This window comes from Schistocerca cancellata, chromosome 8 (assembly GCF_023864275.1).
Source record: "Schistocerca cancellata isolate TAMUIC-IGC-003103 chromosome 8, iqSchCanc2.1, whole genome shotgun sequence".
NCBI classification, from domain to species: domain Eukaryota; kingdom Metazoa; phylum Arthropoda; class Insecta; order Orthoptera; family Acrididae; genus Schistocerca; species Schistocerca cancellata.
Window position 1 is genome coordinate 411245780 of NC_064633.1, and position 14216 is coordinate 411259995.

General features: G+C 40.7%; 1 protein-coding gene across 1 annotated transcript in view; it reads left to right on the forward strand.

Moving 5' to 3' along the window:
- The first annotated feature begins 1536 nt into the window (after positions 1 to 1536).
- The window catches only part of LOC126094584 (AN1-type zinc finger protein 2A), a 64510-nt gene continuing 51830 nt past the window's right edge, over positions 1537 to 14216 (forward strand). The window contains exon 1 of the mRNA XM_049909049.1: positions 1537 to 1773. Coding sequence (XP_049765006.1) covers positions 1719 to 1773 — 55 coding nt within the window. The 5' untranslated portion in view covers positions 1537 to 1718. The remainder of the gene's footprint in view (positions 1774 to 14216) is intronic.

Here is a 14216-nt window from a genome sequence, read left to right on the forward strand (position 1 = left end):
TGAGCACTGAAATGCTATACAATACTTTTGATATTGAAATTACTGGAAAGCAAACAACAGTGTTGTGAACCAGCTTAAACTGGTGTGGACTTTAGCGGACCAGTCACAATAGGCACTCCCTGCCTCACCGCATCCCATGCACCTGTCAGTCAATTTCCAAGTACGTGTGAATCTCCATGATTTTCCGCCTGAAGACGTATCTGTCACATTACTTGATACCGACCTCATGACTTGTGATTACCGCTAACCACACAAACAACTGGTCGGGTCCAAGCACTGTCATACACAGTTTCATGCACACCACTTCTGTCCCATCAGAAGTTGACATGGCAGGACTCACCTCCCATTTTTCAGCAGACAATACACTCATCATCACTGCCACAGCTTACACTGCTGCAGGCCCCACAGCACCTCTTATGGATGCAACCAAGCACAGTAACGCGACCAACATGCCTCACTCTGCAAATAATGGCACCGAGTCAGCAAGAATAAAAGATGCTGCCGAGACCATCCATATCTGCTAACGCTGCGAACTGTAATCCATTAGTTGCACCCCCAGCGTCGTGCTTTGGGTGTGCCCTGTGCCCCTGGCTGGCTACATGTTTTCCATCGCATCCACCGTCACTCGGGCGCCTACATTACTTCTTACAGATGATGTCTCGCCTCAGCCTCTTCTCACGTGCTCCACACTACGGAAAAGGGGGGGAGGGACGTGGGGCTCTGTGGCGGCGTAACATCTCTGACTGGAGAAAAGGAAGATTGCTGTCCTGGGAAGTAGTAAGAGTTAGTTTGTTAGTTTGCTCTCTACACTTGTAACGAATACACGAGTTATGTATATTGTACTTAGCGATAAATAGTGTGTAAATCATATCTCTATGGGGCATCACTATTTTGCTGATCTCCGTTACCGTATTTCCCACAGTTCTATGGAACGAAAACCGAATCTAATCTAATCTCTGATCTAAATCTGGAAGGTCGGATGTTAATTTGACCCATTGCCCTCCCAGGTGCGAATCCAATGTTTTGACCACTGCGCCACATCATCGGTCCCAGATGCGGAGGAATGTTTATTGTTTACATTGGTGGTTTTGTTACATAATAAGAGGGCTTTTTAAATACATAAACTGGCACATCAATGACCCCATTTGAATATTTGTTTTTGAGTGACCTTAGCTTCATCTCTCTGTGTGACTTGTTGGAGAAAAATACATTTAATAGTAGCATTTAAATAATTTGGGGGTAAATTTGATATGATATTCTTTCGTCAACAGGGTTGAATTTAAAAGCAATTTTAGCCATTCATTTGCTTCTTTCACTTTCCTAAACGTTCTTAGTAACTTTTTGACACCCCAAATGACTTCTACAAGAAATAAATGTTTTCATTGCCTGTGAAAACGAGGCTGGTTATTTTGGCATTCCCTTCCGTGATGTCAGTGGAAATCGATATTTTCGATTGCCTGCGGAATTTCCTATCTTTGACGGACGTGATTTGTTGTTACTGCACAACTATGTTCCTTGGCAGCAGAAAGTTGTTGATGTTTAATGCTTACAGGCAAGTTGGTGTAACATGACTGTAGTATTGCAGTGATGATTCATACATTGTGTCAGACGCTTGAGAAGGATTTTATAAATACAGCGTTCCCCCCTTAGAGTGCACGTACTTGGATGTTGGGTGTGCTGCTGTTCGATATTTGTTTGTGGCGTGTATCACCTTAGTGATGGAATTTCCGCATCTGGGTGAGCAGTGTTCCGAGCTGTCATGTAAGCAGTTAGGTATGTATGGATTCTGAAATCTATTCCTGATTTTTCACGACAGATATTTTCTCTCTGCAGTGTAGAAATGTTTTATTGCTCGTTTTTGTAAATTTCCATATTTTTTGTTTCATTGGTGTAAGCTATATGGATATTAATCACTCTGAAAGGGGAAAACTAGAGTCTTAGATTAATTAATGTTGAGTACCACAGCAGCTGAGAAGGAAAATTTGACTGAAAGCACCTTGAAGTGTGTTTCCAAAGTTTCCTACACTACTTGGTACAGAGTTTGCGTAGATAACATTTGTTAATATTTCTGATCATATGGGCTGTCACTAAATGTTTAAGTCGAAAAGTATGTGTCATTACTGATTACTCTCTCCATAATCTACAGAATATTCTTAAAGTTTGTCACGACTTTGTAGGAAAATAAAAAAGATTTTATTCAAACAGAAACAAACGTCCTTTAATAGTAGTTATAACAGAATAGACCACGGGCAGGTTGCGAGTTAAAATACAGAACAGAAGTTTCAAAAGATTATGTACTAACAACCTTTGAAACAAAGGGCACTGGTTCAAACGCACATTAGTGTACCAAATATACTGACGAAAATAGAAGTTGTTGCAAGATTGTTTGGAAATCAGCTAAACTTGGTATGTTTACCAGCTATCTGATTCACCAGCAGATGTAACTGAAAATTTCATCCCTCGGCTCCCTAATACACATTTTGCAGTCACACTTGCCAGAGCTGTGAAATCAATGCATGGGGGAAACTTTGATTGTATAGCAATTAGTTGGAATAGGTTTCGTTTTATAAGTGGAAAGTGTGACAATACATAGCCCAACTACATTCTTAAAATGATCCTAATTACTTCCTTCTGTAATGTGAATGCACTATTTGAATATTTTAGTTTCCCCACACTGTCACTCCACACTGCAAGTACAGTTTAAAAAGTCCACAGTGAACTTTGCACAAAGAATTAATATGCTGTTCCATTTCAGCACATTATCCACTGTGAATTTTACTTATTCTGGCTTTGTATCATCCAGCACACAGACTTCCCTTTATTTCTGAATGCTTATGCATAGTCTCTATTGGGTTTATAATCCATGAGCCATTGTGCTGTGATGTTTGCAAAAATATGTATTCTTCTTTTGAGTTGTTCCACATTTTGATCACTGTTCATTACTGTCATTTCATCCGCATACAATATGTTCTTATCTTTCTCTTCAATATCTATATCACTCAAAAACAGATTAAACAGCAATGTCCACATTACATAGCTTTGGTTTCTGACTGGTATGAGCTCCCTTCAACAACAAATGATTAATTCTCAGCAAAATATGTCAATATAATTAATTCATTTTCTGCAAGTTTTCTTTTTAGCTGCTTAAGGTGTAAAATTTAGGGTTTTGTCACAAAGTGATGGCTTCCTAAACCGGTAGTTTTCAAAATTAGTGTCTCCATGAAATCTTAAACATCTCTGACATGTCTCCAATGTGTGTCTGTCAGTATGCACCTATTGTCAGTATTACATTGTTTCTTAAGGTTCATAGTCTTTAAAAGCCTCTACTTGTATTTTTCCTGGACATTCCTCACAACATTGCAGCATACAATCTTTTTATTCCAAACTGTGTACAGTTTTTTTTTCTCAAAACTAGAATTTTACATTTTGATGAATTGCACATACACATTGAATGTGATCCATAAGCACCAACTGTAGTGAGAACTTCAGTTGATTTCCATATTGCAATGAACATTTCTTTCAGGTTTGGAAGGAGCAGATGTTTCTGCTTGTGAATCCTTTTCCCATTTATTTTTACTGCAACACAATCCTTTTAGCCTGGGCATAAACAAGAAAACTCATCATCTCAAAAAAAAGTGAGAACATTTTGTTTTAGCTTTTTCCATTTTTGGTTTGCATGTGTTGCTAAAATCCCATCTTCTATCTTTAGTTTCTTAGACAGCAAAATCTTTAGCTTTTTCTTTTTTTCAATAGTCCAGCTATTTGTTGCCAAGGTCAAAATTTGAACTTTGCTATAATTTTTTGAAGCCTGAAGCTTAAGTTCTTCAGTTAAATTTTTGGCACTCTTCCTTTTGTATTCGAGCAGTATCTATTTGGCTCACACGAGCAACTGTAGCAATTACCTTAGTAATGCTACCTGTCAGACATTTTAATGGTCACTGCTTGGTTTTGTGTTTTTCTATTACAAAATGAGTTGCAGCAAGTCTTCTACAGGAACTGAGATTTTGTCATCAACCAGGCATTATGGTATGGACAAATTTTGGCATCATCAGTAAAATCAAGGCCTACATCATAAAAGCTCCTTGACCATTGGTAACATTTCCATAACTGATTGCAGTTGACTTTTGTCATAATAGAATGGTGATGACTTGTGAGAGTCAGCTCCATGGTCCACCAAAGTAGCTGGGTGAAGGGGTCTCTTAGTTCATTTTATACAATAGTTTATTAACCCATAACAAGCAATTTTTAAAGTTTATGAATATCCAGGTTTGAAGCATTGAAGTTTCAGTCTTGTTTGTATATAAAATATCCAAATTAGGCCATCAAAATATATTATTTTAGTGCTTATCTTCAGCTACAACAATGATTATTGATAATTCAGACACTTAGTGTCAACACCAAAGATTACACCTCACAGCAGACTGACACAGTGAAAATTGCCAATAATGCAATCACTGCTGCGAGGATAGAGCCTTAAAAAATACTGCTGCTTTATAGTGTCTATGGAAACTGAGTGTGACAATGCGTATATGTACCACCATGCATTGTAGGGTTAAAACATTCTGAACAACATAACATTCCACCATGATCATCTAGATTTTATGACCTTATGAGCATTTGCTGAGGTTTTATTATATTTACATTCTATACTGTAAAATAATGTAAAACACCTATTAGCACAGTTACATTCCCTAAACTTCAGGCAAATCTTATACTATTAAGGCACTACAATTTCACTTTTTTTTTATTTACAACTCCAAATTGTATTAATTAAATTTGATCCACACACAGACGTCATAGGTAGGATTAACCCTCTGAAGTTTTGGTGTGATTTGTTCATGAAAAGTAGCAGTCAAACCTTTGCTCTGAAAATAACTTGATGAATTTTTTAGCCACTTTAGAGCCTTGTACCTATATTTAAGTGTGGCTAAATCTCCAATTTTTGCCATGGTGTGGTTCAGCGTAAAAAGCTGTCAATGTGTGTTAAAGCAAATGACCAAATGTGTGCTAGAACTTGTAAAAAAAAGCGTAGCAAACTTGGCACATTTGCACCTTCGTAAATGATGCATATTTGAGTAGCCCCTCTTTAAAAGACCTTAAAAAATTCAACAACTGAAGATATTACACTCAAATATGGTGTATACCGGTAAGCATGAAAGACCATATAGAACCTTCACACCAAATTTCAATAGATTTGGAGATGGTCATGTGGAGACTCCTTTTAATATTGGTCTCTTTGATGTGGCATGACCCTTTTGGATTTTTGAGGTGGTGTGGTTTTCGTTTTATTTTTCATTGTATTTTTAGTTATTTTGTATCAGTAGTTGCAGTTGACCAATATAGGTCAAGGGAAATGTCAGATTCCAATTGTGTAGTTATAGCTGTATATGTTTTGATATCGTCAGCTGTGGTTGAGCTGTATAAATCAAGAGAAGTGTCTGATTCCTGTAGATTTTGTTGGTATAGCAGAATGTTGTCCCCCCCCCCCCCAAGTTTTTGAGTTTAATGAGTGAACAGATGTTCAAGCAACATCTGAGTTAATAGCTTAATAAAAATTAAGTTCTTCAGCAAGTGAGGTAAATGCCAACATCCAGTGCAAGCAGTTCCACTTCACTGTATAAACAACAGTTAGGGCTTGCTCCACTCAGTTACTGCACCAAGCAAAAGCAGCTCCCGTCAGCACATCAGAAGCAAGCAGAATTAATCCATAAATTTCTCTTACAAATTGCACTGATCAGGCATTCAAACAAAGCACAAGCTGGGTTTGTGTTGCAGAATTGTTTTATGAATCACAAAATACAAAACAGAACAGTTGTTAAAAACATAATTACGGAAACCAGAAATACCAAGGGAGGCTGAGTTGCACTGCATGCAATTTAACTATCTAAAACATGCTTGTCCGGCTCCATAAAATCAGATGTACACCAGCCAGTAACATGTGGAGCAGAATACACAGTATCATTGGTTAACACCTCTAAAGAGATTGAAAGAATTGGTTGCACAGCAAACTTTCTTACACTAAGGCTACACTGTGCAGCACAACATTGTTATTGACTGGGAAAGTTGCAGAATGTACTCACCCAGAATAAAATCTGGTAGGCTGTTAGAAAATTGAAGTTGATGTCAATGTGAGAGCCGCTTCCCCCTCCCCCGTTGAGGATTCCCTCTCTACTATCTGCTGTCCACATGAGCACTGTTATGTTGATAAATGGCAGGGGGCTTACTCCTCGTTCCACTCTGATCAGTCCAAGTCACCGTGGCCAGCACGCTGCATCTGCACCAGGAAGGATTGCGACTATGAACCAGAATGAGGCCACGTGAACCAGTACCAAATGAAATTGCGACCCCATTTCTGGCTCTGCTCTTCGACCAACTTCACAGTTCCACCACCGAAGTTCGAGAGAGCAAGGCCGCTGCTGGCATGGCCATCAGGCCACCAGTTATGCTCTTTGGCCAAAGATGAGTACTGTTGAGAATGTGACAAGACCTATCAATTTGGGGCATGGCTCATGTAGAGTTTCATTTCTTGTTTCCTTGCTTAATATTGTTTTTAAGATGTCAACATTTTGCTTCCTGATTCTGATTTCTTTGGTGGTTCATTTTGTTTCTGATACTATGTCATTACATCTGCAAAAACAGATAAGCTCACATATGATCAAATATTTCTGTTTAACTACATGTGACTCATAGTACAGGGTTGCCACAAGTTCTGGAAATCAGGGAATTTCAAATGTATCAGGGAAATTTGTGGGAAAAAACTGGAAAAATATCGTTTTTGGCTCAGTAGCATGAAATTGTTTGTTTACTGAGATGTCATGCTTTGTTGCTGGCTGGGCGCAGTGGAGTATGTGTGCTGCTTCCCGAATCTCTCATTCTTACTGCTTCTCCCCTTCCCACCATTCCCCTCAGCCTGCAGTCAGTGCTGCCACCACTACTTGCTGCTAGCCTAACAGCTGCCGATGAGAGGCAGGGTGGCGTGAGGAGTGGTTTGTTTGGATGTGATTCTCAGAGCTTGTTGATGCAGTGGCCGAAGACAATGGTCATGTGTGTACAAGTTGTGATTGTGTGAATGTGTGTGTGCTGGTGAGTTGTTACCTATCGTCATTAGTATTGATTCTCAAGAGTATTTGCACAAGTTATCTGTCGCATGGGTGATCATCGCAGTCTCATTTCATCAACATGGTGTCTGTGACATGTCAATAACTGGTCACATGAGTGGACTTCCATGACAGGCCAAAACCACAGGCCATTTATGCGAGTATCTCGAACGGATCAGGCCTGCCGATCTGAAGCCCATAGTTTCCCACTAATGTGCGGGCCCTGTCTCTCTCTGAGGCATAATGCAGTGGATTTTCATGGTTTACCCATGGACCCAGGACTGTTGTGTTCCTCGGCAGGCCAGAGGCCATGGGCGATGGATTTCAGGAATTGCGACTGTCTCACCACAACTATGTTGTACAGTGCGGTGTTTTATAGGCTTTCTATGTATTCTAGTACATTTTGGCATTTCGAAAGTAGTTTATATATTAGAAAGTATGGACGACAAGAAGAAGAAAGTTGTGGCAGTCGCTGGCAGTTTGTACACTATGCACTTCTTGAAAGAAAAATTACACAATACCTGTAGAATAATAGACATAACACATTGGGTAATAACCATCAATAACAGACATAGTAGAACCAACATTTTAATCGCGGTTTCCACAACTCTTCCCCACCTTATGACGACCCCAGCAAACAAAAAAAGGTTGAGAGATATGTACATAGGAACATGGAACGTGCAGTGCCTATCCCAAGATGAAGCCCTACAGCAACAGCTAACACAAGCAAACAACTATGTTATAAATCTATTGGCTCTCCGGGAAATTAGGTGGAAGGGACGTGACACAATGCACTCAAGAAATTTCACAATCTTCTATAGTGGCGGGAGTATGAATACCTTTGGTACAGCTTTTGTGGCCTTTAAAGGACTGAAGCATGCTGTAATGCACGTCGAACCAATCAATGAACCAATGTCCATATTAAGATTAAAGGGAAAAATATTCAGCATAACAATTATAAATGTACATGTACCCACAGAGGAGGCAGATGAACAACAGAAGGATGAGTTTTATAGCAAAGTAGAGGAGTTATACAATCAGTCTCCTAAACACAATGTTAAGATCTTAATAGGAGACTTGAATGTAAAAGCAGGAAAAGAAGAGGCTTATCAGCCAACTATAGGAAGACATAGCTGCCATGAAATATCGAATGATAATGGAATTTGGGTTGTAGATTTTGCTATAAGTAAAAACATGACTCAGCAGTACATGGTTTCCACACAAAAATATACACAAAGAAACATGGATGTCACCAGAAGGACAGAGTAGAAATCAGATAGACCCTGTATTGATTGACAGGAGGCACAGATCAGATGTAATGGATGTTAGGAGCCAACGTAGAGCTGACTGCAGTTCAGACCATAATCTAGTAAGAAGTAAGTACAGGCAAAGGATCTCACTATTGAGTAAACAAAAAGACCACAAACAGAAACGTTTTGACATTAAGAAACTAAAGTCAGTAGAAATACGGAGAGCATATCAGGCGAAAATAGAAGAGGGGATTAAGAACAATACTGACACATCCAATGAACATATAGAAATATTGTGGAAACAATGTAAGACTGCAATAATTGAGGCAGCTGGGGAGGTTTTGGGACATGTACGGGCCCAAAGGAAGGCAGATTGGTTTGATGAAGAATGTATGAGAAGAATTGAGGAGCGTAACATAGCACGAATGAAATTATTTCAGAGAAGAACTAGAGCAAATCTGAATGAATATAATGAGAAGTGCCATGTAACTAAGAGGGTTTGCAGAAAGAAGAAAAGATCACTAGAAAAGAAAAAATGGAACGGCTAGGAGAAGAGAAGCAAGTATGTGAAATGTACCAAAAGATTAAAGAAAGAAAGGCTGAGTTTCAAGCCATAACAAATTTATGTAGAAATAAATAAGGGGATTTGATAGGGGAGAGTAATAAGATACTTGACAGATGGGTAGAATACTTCCAAGAGTTACTGAAACCAGAAGTAGAAGGATTAGAACAAGAAGAACTGGTGGAAATAACTTATTATGGACAAAAGGTCTTAACACCAGAACCCACACTGGAGGAAGTGATACAAGCCATTAAGATCTTAAAAAATAATAGGGCACCTGGAGAAGATCAGATCCAGGTGGAACTTCTCAAATATGGTGGGAAAGCATTGTGGAAAGCAATACATAAAGTAATACTGAACATCTGGCAGGAAGAGAGCATGCCAATGGAGTGGAAAACGGCTATTATGTGTGCCATAGGTAAAAAAGGAGGTAAATTAAACTGCCAGAATTACCGAGGAATATCCCTGCTAAATACCACATATAAAGTGTTCTCCAAGATCCTAACTAGGAGGCTTACTCTCTATGTGGAAGAGAGAATTGGAGACTATCAGAGTGGCTTTAGGGTCAACAACTGACCAGATATTCACTTTACACATGCTACTTGAAAATGTTATAAACACCAAATACACACACATCAGCTTTATATCGATTTTAAACAAGTCTATGATAGCATCTCAAGAGTGACATTGCAGAATGTGATGGAAGAGGCAGGAATACCGAAGAAGCTTGTTAAACTTACTATGATGATCCTCAGTGAAACCAACTGTAAAGTAAAAATACAGAATGAAATCTCCAGAGAAGTGGAAGTGAAGAAGGGACTGAGACAGAGATGATAGATAAACTCCAGTGGAAGACTCTGCAGGAGAGACGCTCAGTAGCTCGGTACGGGCTTTTGTCAAAGTTTCGAGAACATACCTTCACCGAAGAGTCAAGCAGTATATTGCTCCCTCCTACATATATCTCGCGAAGAGACCATGAGGATAAAATCAGAGAGATTAGAGAACACACAGAGGTATACCGACAATCCTTCTTTCCACGAACAATACGAGACTGGAATAGAAGGGAGAACCAATAGAGGTACTGAAGGTGACCTCCGCCACACACCGTCGGGTGGCTTGCGGAGTATGGATGTAGATGTAGATGTAGACAGGGTGACAATATCTCCTCACTGCTGTTCAACCTCTGCCTAGAAAAAGTCAGAAGTCAGATAGAGATAAATAGAGGAGGAATCATTTTTAATTGTTCACTGCAGTACCTGGCCTTCGCAGATGATGTGGCATTACTCGCACGAAACACTGCTGTGCTGGCAGATGCCTATCAACAACTGGAGAGAGTTGCAAGGGAACTTGGCCTGGTAGTCAATGTCAAAGAGACCAAATATATGGCAATGACCAACCAGCGAAACCTACCAAATCTCAGGATAGCCGACAAACAGTTTGGAAGGGTGAGAGACTTCAAATACCTCAGATCGACTATCACAGAGACAAATGACATCAGCTAGAATAGCAACAGGCAACAGATGCTACTTTACCACACTACCCATGCTTCTATCACGAAAATCTAAAATCCTTATTTACAAAACAATTATAAGACCAGTAGTTATGTATGATGCTGAGACATGGACCATGACTGCAAATGAGGAAAGGATCCTTAGCATTCGGGGGAGAAAGGTTCTGCGTAAAATATATGGCTCAATATACGATCAAGAAAGTTGGTGCATCCGTACGAATGCAGAATCAGAACAACTTTTTGAAGAACCTGTCATTGTCACTACCGTTAAAACAAGAAGACTGATGGGCAGGACACGTGGTCAGAATGGAGGAAGACAGAACATGTAAGAAGATTTTTGATGGCAGGGCTGGAGGCAGACAACAGAAGAGTTGTCCCAGAAAGAGATGGATGGACAGAATTGAAGATGTGAAAAAGCTGTGTGTCAGAGGATGGAGACAGAAAGCCATGGACGAGATGGAATGGCAGGATATTGTGATGCAGGCCAGGGCCCTCCAAGGGCTGTAGAACCGAATATTTGTAATAATAGTAGTAGTAGTAGTTCCCCAACTTATACATTTCTTTCAGGCGGCCTACTTTTTCTGTGGTTATTTCTGATAGCAGTGAAGGTATTTTAAATCTGTCTTGCGACTCAAACAAAATTCGAAGGCTATTTTTGTCACCAAATGCGTTTGCTTTATTGAAATAAAATAACATCATTGGTCCTAATGAAACATATATACCATTTGGCTTGCTTTCTCCATCTAAAAGCAGTTCATCACACAAGATGTTGATGTTGGTACTTAACATTTGGTACTTAACATTTTTTTTGTCAGCTTATGTTTTTCCTTACCCTTGAGATCCCAAAATTTGTCAGGGAAGATGCTAAAACTTGTCTGGAAATCAGGGGATTTCACTAGGGGAAACTTGTGGCAAACCTGTAGTTATATTAGAACTAATATTACTAATGTTGTTGATGTTGTCAATAATTGTCTGACTTGGAGAAGCCACCCTTGTTGATGCAGATATTTTTGTGACAATGTTATACTGTATTAATAGTTCTTCAAAATGTTGACTTGTCTTTGTTCCTTTTCCCATGTCGGTACTAAAATCTCGACATATAATAAATATCTCTCCATATTAATTCGTATTAAGTTAGTTGTTCTGTACATACAAAACACTCTTATGTCATCTGTCACACCACCAGTAATTTCAATCACTGTTCATTATCTATGGATAATCTCACACCTTCACTATTTGCAGTCTTTAGGAATTTTCCTGTTTTAATAGACATTGAAACTCCACAACTTCTGTGTTTAGAACTACGGATGTAAATGGAGGAGATATACTGCTTTATTGTTAGATTACCTATCTAACTTTGAGTTAGCCTATATTCAGTGATTATAAAATATATCTGCTTGTGTTTCACTTATAAGTTCTTCTATTTTTGTTCTAGGTTCTTGTTACCAATGTACTGGATGTTCTAGTGTAGTTTTTTTTGTATAAGTTCCTTTTTGCTGACTCACATGTTTGGAGAGCGTATTCTGTAAGGCTTCCTGGTTTGGATGGTGCTTACATTTGGCTTTTTCAAGTAGAACATCTGATTTTTCATCCCATCAGGCCACACTAGTTTCCATTGTTTCTAATGCATTTGCAGACATCTGTAAATATTCTGCTGAGTGTTACAGACCCCAGCCTGTTTAAATGCAGAACATTCTTTCCTATGCAGTTCTCACATAGAAATTTGTTTTTGTTTATCAGGCAGAGGATACCAAATGATTGCTTAGGGCTTTTAACCCTAGGACGACCAAGCATTTTTTTCTAACTTCGATGCCTAAGGGGGGGGGGGGGGGTGTTCGGCGAGCCCACAGGTATTAAATAAGTTTACTGACGAAAAATTACAACTTTAAAAATGGTTTATGTATTTTAACTAAGGCATCGGTTTATAAATGTTGTTAATTGTTATAAATATTGGATTGAGTGAATAAAAAATTGACATATTACAATACAAAATAAAGATGTATTCATATACAATAGACTACTCCGAGTCCTCAACTTCAAGGCAAGAGACACACTTCACAATTTTTTCTGAATGTGTGTTACACACATGTTTATGACAGTGTCCACAATACTATTTTGTTTTACTCAGATAGTTGTACTTCTGCTTCTTTGTTTTAGCTTCTCTTACACAAATATGGCACTGACCATTCCCTGCAGGAGGCTGACATGCTTCTGTTGTCACTTCTTTGATTTTCTTTTGTAGAATAGTATCAATTGATGGAACAATTTGGTTAGATAACCCTCTTGCATTGGCACTTCTTTCTTCTACCCCCCCTGCGGGTTCGGGGGTAAGAATAGGCCCGAGGTATTCCTGCCTGTCGTAAGAGGCGACTAAAAGGAGTTTCAACCGTTTCGACCTTCCATGTGATGGTCCCCCTTGGGGTTTGACCTCCTTTTTTCAAAATTCTACAGAAGTACGAGCCTTTTGCGGAAGGACGCCTTACGTGGTGTATCATTGGTCCTCAGTGCACTAAGACCCTGGCACTCAGCATTGTAACGGCATTGTAACCACTCCCATTATTCCTCAAATTGGGCCTAAACGCCTGATGGGTTGCACAAGTTACGCCCATAGTGCGTCCCCATCTGCACCTAAAATCATGATGGACTTTCCATGGCACCCGAAATCCAGCACGGTAGCCAGCCCGTTATGGTGGGGTCGTCATGTACCCTCTAGGTTGTAGCCCCCTGACAACACAGGGATCGTACTGCCGATACCTGAGCTGCACCCTCCCCACGTCGGCCAAGGAGTAGATGCCCGTCTCCTTGGGGCATCAGGACTCCCGGCAACGGTCATCCTGCCAGGTGGCCCTTGCTGAGGCTGGGTGGCGCCCGTGGGGAGAGCCCCTGGTCGGAGTGGGTGGTATCGGGACGGACGTTTCACACATGAAACGTCAACATGTATCAGGTCGCTCTGCGGCCGAGTCTTTTAAAAAGAAAGGTACTGTCTCTGGTTCTGGTTCTCCTGCCCTTTCCCCCTTGGCCACTCCCTGGGAGGAAGGACAGGCCTGCCGGCTTGGGGCGAAGTACTTCCCCCGCTATTTAGTCTGTTCTCGAACCGATGGGGGATCGTTCGCCACCTCCAAGCCCATGTTCTTTGTCCAGCACATCGAGGACATCATCGGGGAAATCGAGGCTCTCAGTAAAATGCGTTCGGGGTCAGTTCTTATAAAGACCACCTCTGCCACACAGTCGGCGGCGCTCCAGGCGTGCGACCGACTAGGGGACATCCCAGTGTCTATTGTGCCACATCTGGCTCTGAATAGGACGCAGGGGGTTATTTTTCATCGGGACCTCTTGCTGCAATCTGATGAGGAGCTCAGGGCCAACCTGGAGCGCCGAGGCGTGCATTTCGTCCGGCAAGTTCAGCGCGGCCCCAAAGACCATCGCATCGACACTGGGGCCTTTATTCTCGCCTTCGAGGGGGATGTTCTCCCGGAGAAGGTAAAGGTGATGTGCTACCAGTGCGACATGCGACGTTACGTCCCGCCTCCTATGCGCTGCTTTCGGTGTTTGCGCTTTGGGCACATGTCGTCACGGTGTGAGGCTGAGCCCCTATGTGGCGATTGTGGACGTCCTCTTCGTGAGGAACATACATGCACCCCACCACCTCGGTGCGTCAATTGTCCTGGCATCCACTCGCCTAGATCTTTAGACTGCCCCGCGTATCAGAAGGAGAAGAAGATTCAAGAATTAAAAACTTTGGATCGTCTCTCTTACTCTGAGGCCAGGAAGAAGTATGACCGCCTCCATCCCGTGAC